The sequence below is a fragment of the Aulonocara sp. 'chitande type north' Nkhata Bay genome, linkage group LG12 (genome assembly GCF_057382095.1).
Source record: "Aulonocara sp. 'chitande type north' Nkhata Bay isolate Kocher_YH1m ecotype deep benthic linkage group LG12, A_spYH_male_GT1.1, whole genome shotgun sequence".
NCBI classification, from domain to species: Eukaryota; Metazoa; Chordata; class Actinopteri; order Cichliformes; family Cichlidae; genus Aulonocara; species Aulonocara sp. 'chitande type north' Nkhata Bay.
In genome coordinates this window covers 35,975,238-36,001,286 of record NC_141355.1, presented here as the reverse complement: position 1 = coordinate 36,001,286, position 26,049 = coordinate 35,975,238, and the positions used below count along the sequence as shown (strand labels likewise).

General features: G+C 40.6%; 1 protein-coding gene and 5 non-coding genes across 6 annotated transcripts in view; 5 read left to right on the top strand and 1 right to left on the bottom strand.

Moving 5' to 3' along the window:
* LOC147317990 (stromelysin-3-like) overlaps window positions 1-26,049 on the bottom strand; it is a 34,858-nt gene that overhangs the window by 7,398 nt on the left and 1,411 nt on the right. Inside the window, exons 2-4 of the mRNA XM_086315416.1 lie at window positions 12,642-12,862; window positions 3,922-4,065; window positions 1,507-1,640 (exon numbers count right to left, since the gene is read on the bottom strand). Coding sequence (XP_086171542.1) covers window positions 1,507-1,640; window positions 3,922-4,065; window positions 12,642-12,862 — 499 coding nt within the window. The remainder of the gene's footprint in view (window positions 1-1,506; window positions 1,641-3,921; window positions 4,066-12,641; window positions 12,863-26,049) is intronic.
* On the top strand, window positions 3,392-3,463 carry trnac-gca (transfer RNA cysteine (anticodon GCA)). Its single transcript has one exon. It is a non-coding gene; the product is annotated as a tRNA-Cys (tRNA).
* On the top strand, window positions 9,516-9,587 carry trnac-gca (transfer RNA cysteine (anticodon GCA)). The gene has a single exon. It is a non-coding gene; the product is annotated as a tRNA-Cys (tRNA).
* On the top strand, window positions 10,424-10,495 carry trnac-gca (transfer RNA cysteine (anticodon GCA)). Its single transcript has one exon. It is a non-coding gene; the product is annotated as a tRNA-Cys (tRNA).
* Window positions 11,226-11,297, top strand: trnac-gca (transfer RNA cysteine (anticodon GCA)). Its single transcript has one exon. It is a non-coding gene; the product is annotated as a tRNA-Cys (tRNA).
* trnac-gca (transfer RNA cysteine (anticodon GCA)) lies at window positions 11,716-11,787 on the top strand. The gene has a single exon. It is a non-coding gene; the product is annotated as a tRNA-Cys (tRNA).

Below are 26,049 nucleotides of genomic sequence, written 5' to 3'. Positions count from 1 at the left end.
TTCACCGACACACAGACGTTATCAGTGCTGCAGCAGTGCACGGTAATAAGGAATTCGATTTGAATCTGCACGCCTGCACGAGTTTCTTTTGGGTACTCTGGACGATTCAGCGACATACTTCTTACTGGCAATATTAAATTAGCTGCAAGGTGTGACAAGCACTCTATGAATGTATGACCTCAAGAAAACATGATTGAAAAAGTGACGTTGTCTCCCCAGCCAAAGCTGGTCACAACAAGACAACAAAAACATCTGTGAGTCTAAAACAATACACAGATGTTGTTGATCATGTTTCCAGTACAAACACATTTATGTCATTTACGTGGCTGTTTTACTGCCTCATTTGTGGTACAGTGAACTTATTTTCTGGACTGTCACAAACATTGGGTTTAAGAAACTGACAGCAACATGGACTATTTTTGTCAGTTTCGTACTTTTCTCATATAAAAGTATGCCTTGCTTTGTTTTGGTCTTAGCGATAACACTATTATCTAAAAAAACTGCAGCATGAAAGTTTAGATATACATCAGTTCAGCCCATATATTAAAGTAATGTACCTGACAACTATGGAAGCTCCTGGAAACTACTTTATAATTTGATTAAACAAGTAAAAAAATGTCCATCAGTCCAAAAGTCATCCATCCATCCATCCACCCATCCATCCTCAGCTGCTTATCTTATCTTAGTGTCACAGGGAACTTCTCTCCCCTGGGCATGTCATCCAGCTCTTCTGAAAGGAGGCTACACGCTACCTCATGTAGCACGTAGCAGATGCCCTCATTTGCTCATTCCTGCTGCTATCTGCAAACTCATTCCCTCTGTCACAACCCAAAGTGAGGCCAGGAACTTAAATCAACCATAAAGTTACAATTCTACTTTCATGTTCATCTGTCTTTACCGTTAGACCATCTGCATCATTGTAAATGTTGCACAACCCTCTCCATTGATCTCTTCCACTCTTTCTTGCCCTCTTGGGACACTTTTTCCAAAGATCTCTACCCAGAGTACATACCCCATCCTTTTCATGCTGAGAACCACACGGCTTCACACTTTAACCAAATTCCCAATCAAGGTTCTTAACACCTGACTTCAAGCTGCCCAACAGAACCACATCATCTGGATAAAGCAACGACAAAATCCTCTAACCACTGACCCCCTCTGTCCCTTTGCTGTGCCCAATAATTCTGTCAGTAAAAATTATGAACTAAATCATCAGTATGAATTATTGCTAGCAATGAAAACCAAGCTCCTGTTATGGTATACGGGGATCAAAAAACCCATAACAATAGGCTGGATATTACTGAGAGCCACAGATGAATGCCTTCTGCAACTCCACAAAACATGGCAGCTATTTACTGAAACAAATGTTCTGCTGGGAAACAAGTGACAGCGACAGCAGCAGACAATGGAGATATTCAGACAGTAATCACAACTGTAATTCTATTCATTTCACAGTTTTTATGCACAGCTTCCAGCAATAAAAAATAAACTCAGCCATACACTCACCCATGTGGTTTCCGAGTGTCCATGACTCATCAGCGTCAAAATGAATTTCACCTTGTCGGTGTGTTTTAGGGAAGAAAGCGTGAGCAAGAATGCCACCCCGGCCATCAAAGGGAAGGTTGTCTCCATGCCATAAACTGCAGGTTTTTATAAAACAAACACTCCGATGAGCAATAAAGGCACTGAGCAGAAACCTTTTAACAGCTTTACAGACAAAAGATTCTAAACATTCATCTGTCAGCTTCAGCTTTAAGGGAGGATTCAACACTAGCAGAAAGAATAAGCACATTTGGATAAATTAACAATGTACTGCTCGTCTCTTCTTTTGCTTGTTGTCCCTCAGTGTTGTGTGTCCCCCCCACTCCTAGATCCCTGTAGTTCCCTATATCCTTTAATGTGTGCATTCTAGTGGTGCAACGGATCATTATTGATCCGTGATCTGAACAGTTCCCACTCCACGGTTCGGCACGCACGTGATCCGAAGATTCGAAAAATAAAATAAAAATGTGTGTATGGTGCGCGTGGTCAGTCTGTCAAGCGATAGTTATGGCCAGCGCTAGCGGTCCAAGTGGAGGAGCAGAGGAGTTTGCGGCATTTAAGCAGCCCTTTGCTGCCCAATCCGACCGGGCTAAAGCTATTAAAAAAGGTGTTTATGGCTGCAGACATGAGGCCATATTCCGTTGTGCAAAACAAGGGGTTTAAAGATATGATGAACGTGCTTGAGCCACGCTATGACATCCTGTTGCGTGTCCACTTTGGTAACAAGATCGTTCCAAGCATGTATGAGCAGGAAAAGTCTAAAGTTATGGCTGAACTGCCCCAGGCATCACTAACAGGGATCACTAAACGATTTGCTGATTATATATATTTGAGGAAAATGAACCGTATGTTTTGGTCTTTGTAGTCATAAATGAACAACAATGGGACATCTTGGATTAATGTGTGACCTCACTCTCCATCACTACTAACGCAAGAAAAAATAAGAGAATATATTTGGGAAGAAAGGTAATCAACCCTCCAGATGTGCTCATAGACCTGAATAATCGAGCACCTGGTGGCCGTAAAGGTTACTGGGGCATTTAATGCTGGTTTTTCCTTTATCTTATCATTCATCTGTAGTTGGTTCTATAAGAGTGGATAAAAGCAATTCAAAAGCAAAAACACAACCTGATTCAAAAGAGGAAAAACATAAAAATCGCTCCACTGATAACCAATCAAAGCTTTACAAAAGAATTTACGTAATTCCAAGGATGACACAGATCCCCACAAAAGTCCAGTTTTATATCTCTGGTATAATCTCCTCGTCTTTTCTTGCTCTGTAATCTCGTGTTTTCATCTTTGTGATTCTGGAAATCCCTCTGTAGCAAAGATCTTTGTCTTTAGTTCAAAATGATCTATGCTGGATCTAACTCACAACTACAACTACAACTCTAAAAATGTCAATGTAATCTCATTTTATTCACAATAGAACTCAGAAAATGTTTAAAGTGAGACAGCATTATCTTATTTTGATTTTGATGGCACCAACGTGTCTCGAAAAGTTGGGACGGCGGCAATAAAAGGTGGCAAAAGTAAGTGCTAAAGCAAGAAAAATGGAGGAACAGTTTACAACTAATTAGGTTAACTGGCAACATTATCGGTCAATATTAGGTATTTACCGATATGTTGAGAAATTGTTTTCATTCATCAACCAATAAATGATAGCACGAGAACATAATTCATGAAATAAACATCTTGTATTAACCTGAACTAGTGTAGAGTGTTTACTGCAATTACAAAGCAAAGGTTTTATCATGGACTTCTATACTATCTTTTTGCATACAGAGGTGACCTGCTGGACTTTACAAAGAAAGCAGATATGAGTCAGTTCTGCAAAGGACTGGCAGATGGGGGTATAGCTCAGTGGTAGAGCATTTGACTGCAGATCAAGAGGTCTCCGGTTCAAGTCCGGGTGCCCCCTGACTTTGAAGCTAGCACATCTTGGATGCTGTTCCTGTACAATGATTAGTTGGGTCTTTGTGCATTTTGGGGCAGCAAGAAAAAAAACTCTTCTTTACCAAATTACACATTTTCAATTCCTCTGCTTCTCTTTTTTTTTTGCTTTACTCCCTCCCACCAGAGATGCAAGTGGAGGAGGCGAGGAAAAAACACAAGGAGCGGGAATCAAGGCAACAGATATTAAAGAAAAAGGAGGCAATGTGTCCTTTGAGTGCCATTTTAAAGCAATGTCTATTAACCATGATTTGTGGCATAACCGCATCATAAACTGTATTATTCTAGCTCAAATGCAGCTGTATTTCTCAGGTGTAACGATGCTCACGTTTTATATTTAGGCCTAATTAACTATAATTCACAACATGGTGTAATTTGACATTTGCTCCTGATCTTTTTAATATTTTTTTCAGCAATTCTTCCCACCTTCTGAAGTCGATGCGAATGTCAGCGTGTCCGTTACGGACCTCGGTAAAGGTGAGCGGAGTGACGTCACTCCAGATCTTTGCTGCATCCCGAAAGACACCTCGAACCCTTTCCTCTCCAAACTGCCAAGGAAATCCATCAATCCTGCAGGAAATGAATAGAGGTGTTACATACACACATACGCACACACAGGATGTACAGTAGCAAAGTGAGACCACCAGCCTTGCATCCCCCTTTTAATCAGATATCTTCAGTTGTCTCTTTAGTGGGGAGGTGTTCTTCTACCCTCAGGCTTGCTAACAAAACACTGCGGTAAAATCTCCTCCCTTTCCTTTTAGATAAAACCACCCAGTGTGATAACCCACAAAATAAAACCAAAAATCCACAAAATATCACGCTTTACCAAGAAGACTGAAACGCTTCATAAATCATATGGACCAACACTGGCTTTGCATCAAATCTCAATGTTGCTTCTGCGGTAAATGAGATTACTGTGACATATTATGGAAATGCACAGCTGTCTGGGGTTGGTATGAAGCAACAGCCTCTGGCAAGCAAAGCTTTGGACGTCTTCTGAATGCAGCAACATTTCCAACCACACCGACCAGAAAAACTGTAGCATCACCTCCAACTACACACAGTAACTACTGACACGAAACTGACCACTGAAACTAAAGAAACTGCAGCAATTAAACCAACTAGCAAACTACAGAAACGTCTGTCAATAACCTACCCACTGTGATTACACAACTATACACAGTAATTACTCTGACTAACCCAGTCACTGAAACTTTCTTTCGGATGCGTTCTTATATCCCGAGAGGTCACTATAGCAATGTTTGTCCTGGCACAGATTTTACACCGGATGCTCCTCCTGACGCAACCCTCGCAATTATCCATGGGACCGGCCCTGGGAGCTCACTGAGTACCCCATGAGGCTGGTGCTGTGTCTCCTCCCAGGGAGGAGCCAGGAAGCGTTAATGTGTAAGGCAAATGTGCTAACCACTGCACCACTGCAACTACAGCAATTAAACCAACTAGTAAACTACCAGGAAACATCTGCCACTAAACTGCTCATTGCAGCTACAGAAATATCTGCACCTAAATATAGCAACGTCATCACCTTCAACTAAATACATGAACCCTCTTCATGCAAACAGAGCAACATCTGCAACTAAAATACCTGCTGTGACTACTGCAATGCACAACTATAAATGGCAAAAGCAACAGGTAAAGCAACCACTGCGAAAACAGAAACATCTGCAACCACACACTTAAACATCTCCAGCTTAAGTACCCACTGGACTACAGCAACATCTGCAGAGAGGCATAACTGCTGAAAACAAGCAGCAAGCTGGCCTGACTGTCCAATCATCACAGTGCAGAAGTGTTAAACACCTGAATTTGGTTGTTACCATGGGTTTAAAAAGGAGATTACACCCCATTAACTGAAAGTACTCTAAAAGAAGACACAAATGTGTGTCCATGTGTTGCTACACTTTGTACGGTGCTAAGTGGAGAACTTTAACAGGAATGGTACTTGAATTCTGTAAAGTATGATCTAGACTTACATGAGGTTTTTTGAATTACATGAGTAAAGTTTTTTAGAACTCTGTGAATACACAGAGAAGATTGCTCAGAGCTGTCAGGACGTGCTTAGCTTGTATGTAGCGCTCCTGGCTATATAACATTTTTTGGCACAGTGGTACCAGACCGCGCAACCTGACTGTTCATAATGAATAGCTTCACTGTAAAGAGTCCTCTCAAGCCACAAACTATGGTTTTAAACTTCCTATTGTATAAAGACATTAAAATCTAAAATGTTCATTAATGTGACATATGAGTGGATGAAACCAGGCTAACTCTTCCACTGTTTAAGCTAAGCTGTCTTCTTCCACTTCTCTTGTCTACGGTGTGCCACAAGGTTCTGGTTTGGGGCCTTTTGTTGTTTCTGTTGTTTCCACTCCCTCTTTAGTACATTTCAAGCACTTTTATTTCCTATCAGTGCTGTGCAGATGATGCTGAATCTATTAAAAGTTGGATGGCAGATAATTTTATCCAACTTAATGATGAGGAACTCTAGGCCTCCTACCACATTTGAAAAATCTTATATCAGGAACCTTGGTGTAACTTTTATTATTCTTTCTTTTATTTTTCAATACCAAACTGTCATAAAACACATAGGTACATATAGAAGTAATAATCTTTTCCTTTTTTATAACATACAAAAAAAACCATAAATGGGATGAGTACCTGAATACCCCCCACTCCCTCCCAATAATGTAAAAATGAATATGTTATAGAGAAAATGAATTGACCCATAGAAAACAAAACAAAGTAAAAAAAACAAAACAAAAAACAAGAAAAGAAATCAACAATAAGATAGTACTACGTATCCTTATAGTTTAATATTAACATTAACATCTGCTAGCCTCAAAAAACAAGGTCTTAACATTAATCAATATTGATATAAATCTTAACCAATAGTAACAATATTAATATTAATATTAATGATTACTTGCTCCTCGGTCGAAACAAACTAATAATGCTGGAATATCTTTAAATAGAGTATTCTTATAAGGTAGAACAGCCACTGCTGGGAATAGCAGAAAAATTTGTACACTGTCATATGGTGGACTACAGAGAGATTTCTCGTGCTGGTAACTTTTCTAAGTATTTAAGTAAAAAATCTATCCGATGAGCCTCTGATGGAGAATTTTATCTTCTCCAATTGTAAGAGTCCTAAGATATCCTGTAGCCAGACTTTAATAATGGTGGCTGAGATGATTTCCACAACAACAAAATTCTTTTTCTAGCGATGAGAGATCTTAGTGTAACTTTTGACTCAGCCTTCCTTTTGGATGCTCACATTAAGTCTCTGGCTCACTCTGGCTTTCATCAGTTGAGAAATATTGCCAAGCTGAATTCCACTGTGTCACATTCTGAAGTGGAGATTCATTTATTCATGCCTTTATTTCATCACGTCTGGGTTTTTGCAATTCATTGTTCACGTCTTAACAAAACCTCCCTGGAACACGTGCAGGTTGTTCAGATTGCCGCTGTGAGACTTCTGGATAAAGTAAGCTCCCCATTGCCTTTAGAGTCCACTTTAAGATTTTGACTTTTAGAGTTCTGCATGGACAAGCGCCAGTGTGGATCAGAGAAATTTTTCACCCATACGTCCCCAGCAAGTCCCTGAGGTCATGTCATCAGGGCCTGCTGGATGTGCAGCACAACAGACGGAGAGGCAAAGGAGACAGAGCTTTTGCAACAGACCTCTCTCGCTCTGAGCATGACATCTGTGCACTTGTTTTTGGGCAACTTTTTCTTACCCAAAGACTACAAAACTACAGTTGCTGTTAATTGTTGTAAAACTACAGCAACTAATACTGAAGCTACACCAATATTACATTTAAACTACAAAAAAAATTAAACTAACCACTAAAATTCAAGCGACTGTGAAATATGGCAACTACAGCAGCTAAGCCAAATGCTGCAACCACAGTAACGCCTTCAACTGAACACGGCAATGGCGGCAACTAAAACCAGCAGAAAAGCAACATCTGAAACTAACCATTGCAACCATTTGTACCAAACAAATCAAAGCAACTACAGCAACTTAAAACCGAGCACATTAACGGCTGACAAAGCCCATCACTAAGAATTTAGTGCATTGCTTCAAGGAACTAATCGAGAAGACAGGACACGTTTCCATTATTTACAGTGGTCGTTATCAGCTCCTGTTCTTTGGGGGTTTTATGGAAAATATGGTCTTAATTTGGAGACACACAAGCAGTAAAAACTCCAGACATTCATCCCAATAACTGCCTTTTTAGTTTGCCCTCCAAATAGCGTAAAAAAAATTCTTAAACCTCGATGTGTGGGAAAAGAAATACCAACAGAGTGTTTACTGAAAAATGAAAAGTGTCTGATTCTGAATTTAGAGTGTATTTTTACAGATACAAAGTGTACAGGTATTGATCTGTTAAGAGACATCTACCTGTATGGCTCAAATATTTTATACATTAGAAGATATATATAAATAAATCTAAATACGACCTAGGTACTTAGGTACTTACTAAATAATAAATTATTCCCTTTAAAATACATATTTCAGTCTTTTGGACTGTCAGTGCGCCCCAGTGTGACTGTGGCTACAATGTAGCTGCCATCACCAGTGTGTGACTGTGACTGGAGCACTTTAAAAGAAGCAGGTGAAACTATCACAGCCCATGCTCTCAGACTTGGTGGAGAGCAGTGCAAAAAGAGAGAACTTTAGACTGCGTCGATCTGTTTCCAAATGAATGGTGTTGCTCTGTAACAGCTGGATAAATTGCTGTTTAATACCATAAACTGTATAAACATGGATGCAGCTTCTGGGTTAAAAGCCAAAGATATACCTGAAGTGACTTAAACCAGCATTCTTCCTAAAGGGACGACTTCTTGTTTCCTTAGAAGTCCTGAAGTGAAGCAGTGACCACAGGAAACACTTTCCCTGTGGGTTTTATGATGTTTTTCTGTCTCCTTTACAGTCAAAAAGCAGCAGGGTTTGGTTTACTGTATGACTGACAAGTCATTACTCCATGTGTGTGCAACGTTTGTCACTGCAGACCAGTTTAAGCGAACCTTTTACAACTTATTTTGCTTCCTTGCAGTAGACAAAATGTTTTTAACATAAGAAAGTTAAAGAATGAAGTCTAACATATATAAAAAAAGCAAACTCGTGGAATCTATCTCCCTTAACGCAGCCCTGCCATCCTTTAACCTTTTGCAGCCACCTGAGACCTCCTTTTCAGTTGATCTAAAAACCATTCAAGCGGTTACAACAACAGCGCTCTCAGCTGAGCCAGCTTGACTTCGGTGTCATGCCAGAGCTTGCCTCACAAGCTCAAAATGCTGGCTGGTTCTGAATAAAAAATAAACACAGGGCCTCATTAGCATGGCTCCACTCTCATATCAGACTCATTTACAACGGCTGGGGAGGAACGAGGGCCTTATTATGGTCATAACAGTGAGAGTTTGACGTAGTTGGGTGTTGCCTTGATCCTGGTAAACCACATCACTCCGTCAGGTGTCACCATGAGCTGGTCCTGTGAAGCAGAATCTAATTAGATTGTGGCCAGTGCTGCTATTAAAATCACCCTCCTACCTCTTGCTTTCGCTCTGCCTGTCTTCGTATAGTGTTAGGTTGAAGAATGAGTACAATGAAAGGGACACCGGGTGAGCCAGACAGAGAGGCAGCAGCCAGACCGCCAGACGCTCGATGGTGCCACGGCTTTAGATTAAAGAAAAGCACCACCCCTTTTTCTGAAGGTCAAGTTGACGACTGAAAGTGCTCTGTAGGTTGTGTAATTTTTGATTATTTTCCTTATGTCCTTAATCCAGTCTGTCTCAAGAGCAGGAACAAGATGTGAACACAGAGTGATGTTCATATGTTGAATGTGTATTTTCTCTCTTTTAGCTCTGCTGTTACTCTCTGCTAATGCTTAGATGACAAATTAAAGGAAAACAATCAAGACCACAATCAAAATGCTGCACTGCACGCAGTGTCCATCTTTTATATACAGTCTATGACAGGCAGCAAATAAGGACATGGGGGTATAGCTCAGTGGTAGAGCATTTGACTGCAGATCAAGAGGTCTCCGGTTCAAATCCGGGTGCCCCCTCTTTGAATAAAGACTGATTTAGTTATTTAATTGCTTAAGTTGAAAACAACCTTTCAAAGCTGGACCATTCGGCAGTTATGCCCAATATGGCCATATTGGGTGGTGCGAATTTCGCAGGGGTCAGCCAATCAGAAGAAAGTTCCCTTAAATGAGGAGCCTAAGATAATGTCACAGACAGTGGATAAAATGCAGCCTATCTGACTGAAAAACCAATGGATACTGGTTAATCGAAAGATAGCAATCCTCTAAACCAGGGTTGGGGAACTCCAGACCTGCAGGCTTTAGATGTGTCCTTGATCCAAAACAGCTGATTTAAATGGCTAAATGACCTCCTCAACATGTCTGGAAGTTCTCCAGAGGTCTGGTAAAGAACTAATCATTTGATTCCGGTGTACTGACCCAGGGTGAGATCTAAAACCTGCAGGACACCGGCCCTTGGGGCCTGGAGTTCCCAACTCCTTCCCTAAACCATATGCTTGTGCCTTTTTTGTGTATCATTTTTTAAACTTTAACTGGGAGCCTCTCCCATTATCAATACCCAAATTGCACATGCTCAACTCCTCGTCTCCCAGTGGAGATGGGAACAAGGAAGAGACATGAGGAAGTGAGTCAACACACATTTAAGTAGAAGAGACATGATTTTAAATCGATGTCCATTAATTAACTTAAAGTGATGTCACTTGATATGAGAACTTGGTTATTTTCTCAAAATCCTCTATGTAACTCTGGAGCCGGACCTCACAAAGAATGCAGCTTTAAAGCACATTCACATCACCTTCACTTTTAAAGACCATATGTCCATCTTCTGTATACAGTCAATAGCGCTAACAGAATGTGGGGGTATAGCTCAGTGGGAGAGCATTTGACTGCAGATCAAGAGGTCTCTGGTTCAAATCCAGGTGCCCCCTGTTTGTGTAAGAGCTGTTTTTCATTTCATTTATTTGCTTAAGTTGAAAAAAAAAAACAACTTTCCAAGCTGCACTATATGGCAACCACCAAATATGGCCATAATGGGTGGTGCGAATTGGGCGTAACCTTTTGTTTGGTTGGGGTCAGCCAATCAGAAGAAAGTTCTCTTAAAGGAGAAGCCTAAGACAATGTTGCAGACAGTGGATAAAACAAGGGCTGGCACAAAGTATAAGATACATGAGGATTATTTTACTTTAGTAAATTCCTATTTAAATGCTACCTATCTGACTAAAAAATCAATGGACAATGGTTGATTGAAAAAGGGGCCATGCCCTATACCAGGGGTGGGGAACTCCAGGCCTCAAGCGCCAGTGTTCCCAACTCCTCCCTTAAACCATACTCTTGTGCTTTTTTGTGTATATTTTTTTTAACTTTAAGTGGGAGTCTCTCCCATTATCATTTCCCAAATTGCACATGCTCAACTCCTCATCTCCCAGTGGAGATGGGAACATGGAAGAGACATGAGGAAGTGAGTCAACACACATTTAAGTAGAAGAGACATGACTTTAAAGTGATGTCACTTGATATGAGAACTAGGTTCATTTTCTGAAAAACCTCTATACAACTGGTCATTACAAAGAATGCAGCTTTAAAGCACAGCCACATCACCTTCACTTTTAAAGACTGGACCCTATGTCCATCTTCTGCAAACAGTCAAGCCCATTCTGTGGGGGTATAGCTCAGTGGTAGAGCATTTGACAGCAGATCAAGAGGTCTCTGGTTCAAATCCGGATGCCCCCTGTTTAAATAAGAACTATATGTTTAAATAAGGACTGTTCCTTGGAGCACCCCAAGGCTCACTGGGCCTTGAGTTCCCAACCTCTCCCCTAAACCATATGCTTGTGCCTTACTGTGTATATTTCTTTAACTGGGAGACTCTCCCATTATCGTTTCCCAAATTGCACATGCTCAACTCCTCGTCTCCCAGTGGAGATGGGAACGAGGAAGTGAGTCAACACGAATTTAAGTAGACGAGACATGACATTAATTAACTTAAAGTGATGACACTTGAAATGAGAACTAGGTTATTTTCTCAAAAACTTCTATATAACTCTGGAGCTGCTCATTTCAAAGAATGCAGCTGTAAGGCACAGCAACATCACCTTCACTTTCCAAGACTGAAACCTATGTCTAGCTTCTGCATAAAGTGACTGGCTGAGGGGGTATAGCTCAGTGGTAGAGCATTTGAGTGCAGATCAAGAGGTCTCTGGTTCAAATCCAGGTGCCCCCTGTTTCCCAATTTACATGGGAGGTGTTGATGAATTCATTGCATTTTGTTTGCATGTAATTAGTCCTTTGGGTGTACAAGTAAGAGGGAGTAGGTTTCATTTGAAAGATTAGTGAAGTTCCTGTTTTTGAATGCTTTGCAACCAAAAAGTTGGGGTCCTGAGGTTTTTAAAAAATGAGCTAAAGGTACACAAGACATGAACTGTATAATGGTATAATGACACACAGTACTTTAACTTGAAAACAGGTTAATGTGTCATCACTTAAAAGCTGATGGAGGGAAACGTCACTGCAAAGCATTTCTTAGTGATCACATTTATCCAGTGATGAAGTATTTTTATGCTGATGAGAGTGGACATCACCCACATCCATACAGTCATAGCTTTCTACTCCTTCACCACTTGAATGAATATCTTTTGGAAGAATGATGTTTCGAGATTTGGAGGATCAATACCAGGCTGCACTGAAGTGTTGTGATCATTGTCCAAACACTTTACTAAGACGCTACAATTCCTTTACTTTCTCAGTCTCTATATTTGGCTCATTGTTCCTAAATACTCCACCATATTCACCATCTAATCTCTAACTGCGTCCATCTGCTGTTCGGGTTTGAGAAAACAGTTTTTTTTCTCGTCTGAAAAAGCCGCCTGCTGAAGCAGAAAAACAATCGTATGTTCGTGCACCAAATGGTAACACTGCAGGACGCTTTTTCAGCTGCACATTTCGGATGAATCCCGTGGCTTACATCAGCACGGAGTTCTCTCGGGACTGTAGAAGTTCACGTTTTATTATTGTAAGCTTTATTTATGATCAAACACAGCATATAGTTACAACACAGCTAAGGGCCCCAGTGTGTACCTATAGGTGAGGTCCGTCTTGTCCCAGCGTTGTCCATACAGGGTGTAGCGTCTCTGGCGGTATCGCCCCCGGTGCCGCCACTCTTCCTTGGTGGGGTAGTCCGGTACGCCACAGCGGGGATGGTTCAATGTGCTGTTTGTCAATGAGTATGGCTCTTTAACCAGTTCCTGAGTTTGAGGTGCTTTTGCTCTCTTCTTCAGCTCCTGAAAGTTTTCAGAGACCTGAAACAACAACGTGGTTCATTTAGACAACGTCATGCTTTCATAGGCAGGGACAACTCGGCATGTCTGTACGTGACCTTGTGGGTCAGTACTTAGTAGTTTGCTGTAGGCAGGGTTGGATCAGATTACTTTGAACATGTCAGTGAATACAAATTACTTGGCAGCTTTTTGTAAGTAGTAACTTAACCCACTGAACTAAAAGCAATCTGACACAATTACTTACCTAATCTGATTACATAGGCCTCACGGCAATATAGAGTTTGCATGAGCCCCAGTTTCTCCTGCAATTGATATCACAGCCCAACACACAAAATTGACCTTTAAGCTTATGTTTATTTTAGTTAAATGGAGCAATGCATATTAATTAACAGGGAGACTGAAGTCTGTCATGTAATTGCATCCAATTTGGCAATTATTTAGAATTGATGCATTAATAAGAGGCACAATTACACAAATAACAATATTTGATTGTTTCCAAACTACTGTTTCATATATCTGAAGAAAGAATTATCGGATGTTTGTTTAGTATGTGCTGCTCGATAACAGAAGACTGACTGCCCAGAAACACCAGAAACTTCCTCCAGATGTTATCAAAGACAAAAAAAGAAAAAAAATCTTGGCAATTAAAGTATAATGTCATTGCACTTCTAAAAATGTTGTGGTTGTAATAAACTTCAATTCAGTTTCACGACAAAATCAGCCACAGGGCAGGTTTTACTTTAACGGAAAGGCCAGTGCGGAAGTGAAAAAGATCTGCTTTGTTTTAACAGGAAGAGACCTTCAGCAGAACAAGGCCTCACTGAGATGACGGCAGCGGGAGGCCAGTTGTTAAGATGGTGCCTTTCTGATGACCCACTAGATAAGCCCGTATTTTTACAATTGCTGTTTTGTTTGCAGCTGTTTGTGAGATTAGTGAAGCCAGATATGATGTCATGGCGTTAGATGGAAATGCAGAAACATGACAGCTTAGATTAAGTGTGCTGTAGCTATGTGGTGGTCCCACACTGTGCTGCCCATGCTTGAACCAATCATTTTTAGCACGTGAAAGAACTGGTGACTTTTCAAACCTGACTCTTTCATCAGTGGAAAACCTACTCTACCTCCTGACCCACAGCTGCCCCCCTTTTAGGTTTCCATTTCTACTCAGTATTTAGTCAAAGAAGTATTTGCAAATCCCATTTGCGCAGTTCTCAAGTGCATGCAGGCAAACTCTCCCTGTGGAGAGCAACAGAGGCATGTGCTGATATGCAATCTCAAAACCAGATTTTTAGAAATGCTCTGCATATATAGTCTTAAATTAAACTCTGATGGACGCATAGAAGAGGAAGTGTTGCTTTATTCTGATATCTACTGGCTTTATCAGAAGCCTTACAACATTTTTCATTGCCTCTGCAGGCAATCGCTAATGTTTCAGTCTGAATGACCTAAAGTTTGCTGTTAGAGGGTGAATGCTTGGCTCTACACACACAGTTGTTGCTATAATATGTGCATCTTATCAGTTGTGAAGTTGCTACAAATTCACCAAAAGTGGTTATGATTCGTGGTGCAGGGAATGTGAATGTGTGAGGCTAACTGAGTGATAATCCAACTATAAGTTGACTATGATGACTTGGGACATAAAGTTAAAAAGAACAAAGAAGAAAGGAAGAAACAAGACAAAGAAAATAAGTAATAAGAAGGGAGAGAAGCAAAAACAAACTACAGAAAGCCCTGAGGCAGAGGTCAATGTTCTCTGGATTTGAATCATCATCATTTTGAACCCCGAGGTTAATGACAGCATAACGTCATAATCAGGTCACTGAGTCATGTATTTTTCCTCAGTTTAAGAGCCAGTTGGTCTCAGAATGTCCCATTATCATTAATACCACCCTCCCCCCTGTTAGATCAAGAGGAAATGCCTCTGCTTATTTCCACAGAAGCAAATTACAGAGTGGATCTATCCCATCTGCACCTCCTCATCTCACTCTGTCCTCAGCCTAAAGCAAAACTGCATCTGCAGCTCTGCAGTTGCAGGGAACAGTTGGGTGTACTCATCCTATCACAAAATGATGTGCATTTCCTTTTCCGGTGCCACTCAGAAAAACCTGTGGGAAAAGACACTATCGATATACGTGCAGATGAAACAAATTACCTCCATTATCAGTGCCCGTGAATCTTCCCACAGGCCAGTGCAGCTCCGACATTTGCGGATATTGTCCTTTTATGAAATAATGAAGCATGCATGGATGGATGCATCTTCCCTTTGAGCACTAGTTCTCCTTGGCATTTAGGAATTAGCATTTGGTTATCAGTTTACATGCTTGTGGGATGTTTCAAGATGAGACTTTTGCTGCACAATTAATATAAAAGGTGGGAGATCTGTAGGTTTTTAAGACTCATTGTTAGTTTAAAACCAGTTTAAAATATGTGTTACGTTTGTTGGTGCTCAGACTAAACATGGCCCAAATTCAAAATGATAAGGTCAATTTAACACAAGACTCAGATTGCCCTAAATCTTCAGTTTCATGCAGTTTTTCTACTCTTTGATCTGAATTATGTCACAGGAAAGGGATATTGCTAATATAGTCATCTCTGCCACAATGGCTCCACCTACCTGCTGTTTATTAAACTTTATGCTTTAGGCAGCCAATCAGAAGACCCAGAACCTGCGGCAGGTGGAGACCAGGCTTAAGTGTTGCTATGCTAAGCTCACTGAGTCTGCAAAAGAGAGCAAGGGCCAAACTGCAGTTAAAGCAGTGGAGTTTGAATATGTCTTCAGGAAGAGAAACTCAATGAAGAGACAGCAATCTGTGTGAGGCTACCCGTACTCCTGTCTCAGAAAGTGGAACTGCTATGCTTTGCTCCTAGACTCACTGCACTTGGTTGCACATCTTCACTCTTAACCTGCTGTTTGGACCTTGGTTTTTTGATCTGCTCTGGTTCCTTTGCGGTCTTTCCAGCTTTGCTGTTTTAATTCTTCTTCTCATTGGTGTCCTTCTGAGGGTTTCTGGTTCCTGCCTCCTCTAATGCTGATTGTCCTCTTTCACGGCCGTGAGAATGTGCAACCCAGCAGAGCACTGCACTGAGGTAACCTTGACCTCAAACACAGATAGACTTCAGCTGGGTGTGTTGGTGGTTACTGTCACCATACATGGCTATGTTTTTTGGGAATTTGTGGCTTAAAGGAAGGGCGAGAGGAGCTAACAAACGCCATTTTGAGACTGGGGATGAACTGAGGGGTGAACCAAGATAAATATAATAATAATACACGTTCTGACAATTGGGCCATGTTCATTAATATGACAATAAACCATTTTATATGACAGAAAAGACAGAAAGGAAAAGCATAAAAAAGTTCTCCTTAAGAGTTTTCACCACTGACAGAGGAAATAAATCAAACATGAAGCATTAAACCTGCTTAAATTAAATGCTTCATTATGACTGAGGATTTTGCAGTTATAGCCACAGAAAGAAGACGCTACTTATTTACACTTAAGGTGCAGGATAATGAAACAAAGCTATCCAGTGAACGGGTTCTGCAAAACTTTATGTCACCTGATTGCAAAATTAAAAGGCCAAAATGTATTTCAACCCGTCGTGCATCATTACTTTGATGTTACAGAGGTTTTGCAGTGCTGACAGAAAGCCAGGTCTAACCTTTACTATATCAAAAGCCCAACATGAATTCCCATTAAAGCCACACAACCTGTAAAAGCAAAATAATTAAACGAAGAATGCTTATCTGAGTACGGTCACAGCGGTGCATGTGCTGTGCTTAAATGAGCCTGACTCGCTCTGCTCTGCAGGACTCTACTGTGTCGCTGTTAGGTAGGTTATGGGGAACAAAACCCAGCAGGATTTGTGGAATGTGCTCCAGACTGCAGAAACGCAGTGACTGATGGATCTGGATTGCAGAACAAACACTACGCATACACGGCCCTCCACCTCCCGCGTTTCACTTTGTTTAAAGGAGATTTCAGCTGCTTGTTTTGTTGCAGAAAGCCCTTATTCGTGTTCAGGGGAATGTTTCTACTCATGTCCTGCAGCTTTTCTTTAAATGGCTTGTTAGTGTTGTTACGACTGAACAAAAAGGCCTTTTAAACAGAGTCCCCCCCCCATGAGATTTCGAAGGCACCCTTGGAAAGCTTACACCTTGTTCGGCTTCTTTCTGCTCTTCCTTGAGCACCAGTCTGATGCGAGCTTTCTGTCTCTGCGCTATTATCTGCCTTCCTGCAGTTCATACTGACAACAAAAACTTCAGATAAACAACAAGACCCTTATCACGATACGATGTGTTCTGAAACTTATCTATCTAATGGCTGCTGATCTTAAACTGGAGGAAAACATTACAAGCACAGAACATATCTTACTTGGCAAAGCCTGTGAGTTCATGTTCATTTAGTTCAATTACAGATTATGCAAAATGTATCACATATTTTTTTTTATCATGGCTTTGAGGTTTTGTTTTCATTTTTTTGGTCATTCTGTTGCACTTTTGATGTTTCACTTCCTCTCTGCCAGTTCGCCTCAAGCAGAAACAGTAAAACAGTACAGCTGGTAAGTGCCAAAAAGTGCAGTTCCTCTAACGGCCACTTGAGGCTGTCTCCACAAGTGAGTCAATCGCCACAGATTCCCATGTTAACATGTCCAACTTTGCAGAAGAAACATATGTTTGCAGCCCGGCATAAAAAAAGGTTTTTGTCGTCATGTACAGTTCCCTTCGCCTTATTAACTGTATGGATGTTTTTGTTGTAATGACTCATCCATTTGGAGACTGGTGAGGCTTAAAGTTAGCGCTGTGGCTGCTTTAACTGACACACATCCACACAAATGACTGCAGCTGCTATCCGTCTTTTAGGCCTCACCTCGGTAAATTGGAGTCACTGAGGTTGACCTCTTGCTCGTGTTTTTGTTCTTGAGATTGTTTATCTGTGCAAGTGATAATTACAAGCACAATGCAGCAACGCAGACAGATAAAAACTCAATTTAAAACACCTTTTCATCATCATAAGAGGTCATGGCCTGTTCTAACTTTTAGGCAGCTCTGGGGCAATGTCTTCTGTGCAAACCATCCCCAAGCCTCACATAGGCTAACTTAAAAAACCCCCAAAAAACTTTAAAGGTATTTTGTGATATAAGTTACAATCTTTGCCTGGTTGTTTTTCCACCCCTGGTCGTTATCATCTCAGGTGTTTGAACATAATAACGATAGCTGTTTTGCTGACAGGACAACACGAAGCCTCTGTGGTTTGTGTTGATGACGGGGATTTGAACTGTGAATCACCTGGACACCAGCCAACCCCGGGCTCTAAACGAGACAGTTTAGACTGAAGCTGCCCCCCACCTGATCCCAATCACATCAGTGCTGAGGTGAGCGAGTGTCGGCTTTCAGGGTCGTAAAACTATATCTGGCGCTGGGTACACGGGGTTGGGGTGTGGGGGGCACTGCTTGGTCATTTCAAAGAAATCCTGTTGAAGACTAAGCCTCCCCAGCTGTGTGTCAAATGGACTGTTTGACCCGCGTGACCCCGCAGTCATAAATGTGCCTGATTCCTAACAGGTTCACTGACGTTCAAGGTTAAACCCAAGCACAGGTATTATCTTCACCTAAATGTGTTTTAGTTTGTACTCGAGATGATATCTTAGCCGATGTCGTTGATGAAATGCAGTGAAACAGAATCTGACGTATTATTTTTCCCAGTTAGAAAACAAGCTGATGGATTTTTAATCTTCAGCAGATAAAAAGTTAATTTCAGACTCAGAGTGCAGCTCCAAACAGCATATATTTAACCTAAAAGAAGAATCTTTGGAAAACAATGAGTTTTTTGGGGGTATATTTTAGGATAAACGTGTTCTGTCTTACCAACATTTTAGGTTGAGCTCAGTTATATGAAAGACCGCTTTGTTTGATGCCACCTCCACAACTTTGCTGATGAGACTTGGATGTTGCAGGTGTGCACACACAGACAATGGAAATCCTGCCAGGAGAGTGTGTGATGATGTTTGAGAAAGAAATGAAAAACTACCTTCAGGACAATTAATCTGTCACTTTCTGCTGAGAATGCAAGTTAGCGATGAAACACGAAATCTCCAAAAAGCCCGAAGGTGCTCACTCACGCTGAGAGCATGTGGAGGGGGTGTGCGATGGTGGCGGCGAAGGGGGTCATCCGTTACATGCACGGACACATCTAGCTTCTGGTTACAGTGTTGACAAGATCTGCAAGAAGCAGTGCAGGAGATCTGCGAGTGGTATTTAGAGAGCACAGAGAGACAAGTCTGGGCACGGTGCGTCTGAAGAGCGTCTCCAGTCTGACAACAAATCCACCACAACCCCCCGCCGGGTCACTGATGTGACAGAGAACCTCCAGGGAGATGGTTTCCACTCGTTTGAAGAAGAAAAACACTTTCATCCACAGCACATCTTCACACGAGCAGAGAGGTCCCTCAGTTAATATGTTACAGACATTTGGGAAAGCTGTTAGTGAAAGCACATGCAACTACTTCTGGAGTAGTTATTCCAACTTCATATTTTTTAACTGAAGAAGGAAATTACCAGAGGAATGTACCTGTGATTACTTTAGTTTATATGTTTATACTTCAGCTTTTTGTGAATGTTTAATGACTGGTTTAACTTTAAATTTTAAAGCCAGGTTTCTGCTGGGCCACTGACATTCCTTAGTGTCCTTTTGTATAGTCTTTGACAGACACAGAGCATAGACACTGATCGAAGGAGAGTTCCTATTATAAATTTAACTCTTTTGTTCAATTTCATACTATTTATATAATTATTTCACCATCACAGCAGACAAAACCTTTCAAACGCTAACAAACACAGCTGGAGTCAAGAAATGCACCTCTAAAATACTGAATAAAAGTCTAACACAGTAAAAATGTTACAATTACCAACCAAAAAAGCACAAACGTAGATACTCACTCACTTTTCTCTGCATCTGAACCACACTCCATAATACCATGAAAAATATACTATTTTATGCCTAATTTAAACTGTGTTATCGCTGGCATTTTTCATAGATTCAGCTAAAGAAATGGGGGGAAATGTGTTTTTGTGTTGAGTTGCTATAACAAAGTGCTAAAAGATACTATTTGAAATTGTTACTTTGCTCAGTCGTCTGTTATTGGAAAACACAACATTATTTCATCACTTAAATTCGGTGTCTTTTTATGCTTCGATGATTTATAGTCAGAGTTTAGGACAGCCAGTCTCCTTGGAAGCAAAATATAAAGAAATAAGGAGTGGCTCAAGATTTACTGTATATATTTGCCAGATTTGTTAACTGTAGTTTTAGGATAGACATTGTTTTTATTAAAAAATGCATCTGGGGGAGATTCTTCTGAAAAAGTCACATTTTTATAGACCCTTTGCTTCAGTACAGCAGAGTGAATTACGTCCACACAACATGTGTTTTGAATAAGGACCGTAGAAAATCTATAACTGCAGCTTAAGTATAAAGGAAATTGGCTACATAAAACAAGGAAATTATTAAATTTGATATGAAAACATCTTCTTGAAACTCAGAGAGTAGCACAGACTGGTGAAAAGGAAAAAGGACCCCAGGGTGAAAAAAAAAAAAGTTTCAAAGAGGCGACAGGTGATGCTGCCAGTGCTTCAAACAATGGTCTTTTTTATGGCAGAAAAACAAGAAGTGTAAAGATTTTTTCATCAACATGATATCTGAGTATCCAAAAGAAACAGTCTAAACCTAATCCAGATAACAGGAAGTAAGTCATAAGTGAGTGTTTACTTGAGGAGACAGATAAGGATTCAATTTGAAGGGTGTGCTCTTACTGAAACAACGGGGAAAAGGATTGCTTACAGTAGGAGAACATTTATTGTACTAGATGGGGGGTGGGGGTGGGGATGGTGGGAGTATAACAATTTTTCATCAAGAAATACTTTGTTATCTTCCTTCTTACTTCGCTAATCCAATTTATCTTCTGATGATCAGAAACACCCGGCAGTTGAAGGTGATACAAACCATCTGGGCATCTGCTTGAATCTCTTATCTTTCCTGTCAAGAAAAAAACCCAAAAGGCTTCCTCATATGACCTCAGACTCGCAGATCTCCTGTTCGCCTGGCCGCAGGATGATTTCACTGCTGATTGTGATTATTAATTAGAGAAAACCCCCAGGAGAGCCAACTACCAGGAAAATCAGCTGGCTTTTCTTTAAGGTTACTGTGGTGTGATTTGCTATTCGGCTTTTAGAGAAAAGTAAACGACACAAGTAAGACGTGCCAGAGTTAAAGTGAGGACATCAGGTACAAGGCTTCAACATCTGGACTATAGTTTGAACAGGATTTCTTTCCAGAGAAGGGAAAAATCCTGCAGCAAGGCACCAAACTTCCTGTTTAAAGGGGGTTCTTCTGCCCCGCTGTTGCCAAGTGCATGCACACTGGCTGTTGCTGATCTTGCTCTGATACTGTTTCTAACTTTTGTTGTGTAAATAAATTTTAACTGAGCATTGCTGTAAGCTACAGAAACACCTCACACGTACGGCAAAGAAGGGCCAAACACAACATGTGTGCAGTCTAACTGAACTTAAACGATAACATTAAAGAGTCCTGGATGTCCAATAAGCAGTGGCCTTTTCAGTAGCTATGCTATGCTACCTGAATTCTTTTCCTTACCTGTTTCTGAGCTGCTGTGGGTTAAAAATCTTTAAAATCTTTGTTATGCCTTTCAGCCTTCAATCTTCTCCTCCTCTTTTCTAGCTAGATGCTACTACTACTGCTCTGCAAGCTTCTATAATTTGGCTCATAGACAGTAGAAAAGATGCACATAGCCTACAGACCTGAAAAGTGAAGCCAATAGGGAAGGGCATGACAACTTTTTTACCAGCCAGCGGGGGGCATCACCTTTCATTGAGACATGACTCCAGCTCATGTGATCCATGAGCTCTGTAAACTCTTCCCTGACGACTGTGGTCACTTTTTTTGCCATTTCACAAATCACAAATTATTAGCCAATGAGCATGTGCAGTGCCCTGTTTCTCGCCCCTCGCTCATCACATCTGGTTTCAAAACACCAAGATGGCGACTGCAAAAATGCTGTGCTCAAGGCTTCACAATTACAGAACTTCACCACCGACTGATGTTCAGCCTGCATCAGTCACGACTACTTAGTGTACGGTTCTAACAGAACAAACAGCAAATCTGGCACCAGAAGGTGTTTAACTCTTGAGAAGAACGTATGCGCTGTGTCTAACAGATGTGATTGATTGGTCACGTTCCTACCACAGATTAATCAGGCTCAAGTTTTATTGGGGACTGGACCAGTAAAATCCAAATATTGTTCAACAGATTTGTTTTTACAGTAACGCAGTTTGAGCTTTAGCACCAACCTGAAACGCTGCATGCCAATACTAACAAGTGGGTGACATCACTATATACAGTCGCTATATATACTTTTATATGTAGGCTATGCACTCATAACCTTTTTGGGTGCATGAGCAGTGCTGCTCGAACTGTGTAAATTGAGTTTTCAGTTGTTCTTTATTTAGTTTAAGACAACAAAACAACAGGTGAGACCTGCTCCTAAAACACCTGAGACAGAAATCCATAAATCCATCTTAGAGTCTTAAAGACTTTATTATGAATACTTTATAAGTGAGAATCAACAGATTTTTCCCACATTACAATATTATTGCAACGCTTCCCTCTCGGTGACATATTATTGCGATTTTTAATATATTCTCACATGCTGAGTGCATTATGGTGAATTACTGCTTAATCACATTTTTTCAACTGCAAATTATGTCCTCAAAGTAAAACTTTGTCTTTATCTGTTTTATCTAATGAGATAAAGTTATCAGATTTCAGTTATTGTTTTCACTAACACCTAAAGACTAAAGATGGAGTCTGTCTGATATCAGTCTGTGATTACATTATTTTTTGATGCCTCGCTGAATTTGTAGATTTCCTCACTTAGAAACAAATAAATAATCTCTAATTTCATTTAGTTCTAGTTTATTTTGAACCAAGACGAACAAAATATCAACCAAAAATCCATAAATAACACATTATATAAAAGTTCTGAACTGATTTGGGTGTCATTTTGTGACATACGTATTTGATGCCCTAGAATTCAGCCAGAACTCCGACTCCCAGAATTCTGTGTTGGAGGTTTTTCTGTTGAGCCGATTTAATGTAGATTTGCTAACATTAACTCATAAATTTGATGAATGAAATGAACCCTGTTATTCATAGTAATCCCAGAATATTTTAATAAAATAATGATAATTGGTGTTCCTGTATTGCCACTCAAAATATCACGATACCATTGCTATATCGATTTTTTCCCCCAACCCTTTCCATAAAATGTTTGCCTCGAGGCACGCTGCTTAGGTTACAGCCTCGATGTCATCCAGCTTTCTTGCATCTACACTTGCATCTAACCAGAAACTGCTGCAGGTGGGCAACTGGTTCATGTGCCGCTATGACGAGCTCACCAAGGCTGCAAAGTGAAACTACCTCCTGCAGCAACAGTCCAAGAGTATGAAGTCTGATCTTGTGTGTGCACACCTACTGCCCCACTACAGACACAAATACAGTGTAATTCTCTGGGAGACATTGCATTCAGTCAGTAGAGTAACCTGAACTGGAAATATAAAGGTCTGATACCCTCCACCTCCTCTCACCTTATCAGTAAAGGATTCAGAATGAGGCTCCTCCTCTTAAATAACAAGTTTTTAAGTGTATCCCCTTCCTGTGGTGTCTCATTCGACAATTTCAGCCCGCTGCAGCTGTGACCCAGATCCGCTTGATGGGAACCTAGGCTGGCTCTGATGTCACCATTGCTCTCACGGTTCCCCGGCCAATCCCTTTGCTTGAATGGCATCAACGTGATGGAAAAAAACAGACCGGGAAAACCAAGGGGCACTCCGGTTTTGCTGACAAAAGCGAAATGCAAACAGTTAGCTCTTACGGCCCCCTTACCCCAGAGAAAACAGGCGCTATGTATCCCACTGCCCTGAATGTCACAGACACACGGGCCTGCCCGGGCTTGTGTGATCGCTCACTCTGTTGTCAAAAAACAGAGAAAGAGAGAAAAAAAGTGACAACACTGCAGATTACAGTTTCCCATGAAATGACCAGGAGTCATAAAACCATTTTCGCCACAGGTGCAACATAGTTCTGACAATGTGTTGCTAGTATAGCAATATTTCTTCACACCGTGACAATGTGTCATAACAACACTGCAGTGATCTGATGTCTGATTACTTTAAATTAAAAAAGAGGAAAGAATTGAAAGAATGTGGAAAACAATATGTGAAATTATTCAAAACAATGGAAGCACAACAGCAGGTTAACATGTCAGGCTGTGATCAGCTGACCAATGCTGCTAGCTCAATATTCACTGCTCTTTGTGGATTTAGCCAGCTATACTTTACTCTGACTACCACCAGTGGGCAACGGGTGAAGTGTTTTGCCCAAGCACAATGACCGAGCTTGTCCAACCCGGGGCTTGAACCGGCAACCTTCGGATTACAAGGCGAATTAGCAGTAACACGCAGTCAGTAACAAAGATATGCATAACCCAGACCCAGACCCCACACTTTGAGCTGTAATCGGGTCCTGCTGAACCGTCCTCTTTACATCATCCTAAATGTCTCCTGTAATTCAGTGGGAGAAAAGTGTGGCTAAAGAACTTGCCTCTACCAGTGAGAGGAAGTTACCATAAAGTAGAGCAGACATCAGATCATGGATAGCTCTTCTGTCTTAGACAATACTGCTCCACTGCTTAAATAAAAAATCTTGTTTACTATTAAGAAAACTAGAAAAGAAATACTGGGTATCTTCTATTATTGTAAGCAGATTCATGTTATCTTAATTTTTCACTTGAATTCTTGATTTTTGCTGCACCCTAAACAGCCATTAGAAAGTTACTTCTTGCTTTAACTTAAAATATTGAATGTTGAAAATGCTTAAAGATTATATGACTGTTTAGACTAGTTTCCAGTTGTGTAGCAATGAACGTATTCTGTCTGCTCGTTGCAAAAAGTACTCAGACTGTATAGAAATCGATGAAGAATTGGACCCTACTCTTTACTTGCTGATGGTATTTGCTGATATCGCTGTTAGTATTTGTGACAGCTGAAAAAGGAAAGTTTTATGTAAAAAAAAAAAGAGCCGGGAGAAACACCATTCAAACATATAATGAGCTGATGTTGCATAGTTTGTCCAGCAGAGGGCACTCTGCAACTTCCCTGTGTTTGGACTAGCACAAACACAGTAACCAGCTGCCCTAAGCCGAGTCAGGCAGAGTGTTAATGGGTAATCTTGTTGTAAAAATAAAACATTATTTTTAAGCTGCATTGTCATATAATTTCATTTATTTAATTCTTAAATAACTACACATAACAGATATGAGTGAAATCTGTTTATGTTGTGCGTGCCTGAAAAATATCACTTCCTGGTTATAAATAAAAGGCCCTCATTCCAGGATAAATATTAGGGAGAGGACGTGCTACCAGTGTAGTTATCAAGAGCTCAGTCGGAGTTACAGGCAATTGGAAACCAATGACAACATATTTATAAATGCTGTATTCCAACCATACCAGTAAATCATGCCAGGGCAGCAGTCACTGGCACGAGTCCTGAAGACTCGTACAACAAAGTGTATGAACCTGCTACCAAACTAGCTTGCTGTTATGGTAGACCAGTCCTGGCATGTTCTCACCTGATCAAGGACCTGGTGTTAGCTTGGATTAAGACCTTTACAGGAATAGCTTTCCCTGCTTTAAAGTTCAAAACTCGCCATTGCATTTCTCATGAAACAATTGGTTGTTATTTCCCAGCTGACAGATACACTTGCCTTAAAGTATTCTTATTTCTCTGGAAATCTCTTGTCAGGAAATCTTTACATCTTGTGCTGTGCAACTTTTGTCCAAATTGCACTGTGTGTAAAACATAATGCACATTATTTACTCTACACATCTGAAAATAGGTTAAAAAATTCTTGTTAACTTGTAATCAGCAGAATGTAATCATTATTCCGGGTAAGGATTACGTTCTTCTCTGTAACTGCATATGCGAGCTGCCAGATTGTTTTGATAAAATGCGTTTTTGCTGTATACCTATAAACAGGACATTCCTTAGAACAAGCATCCGTGTTAAACAGGCCTTCACTGAGTAAATAACAGTTAAATAATCTAGAAAGGAGTCACGTGATGCAGGAGGAGCCGTGTA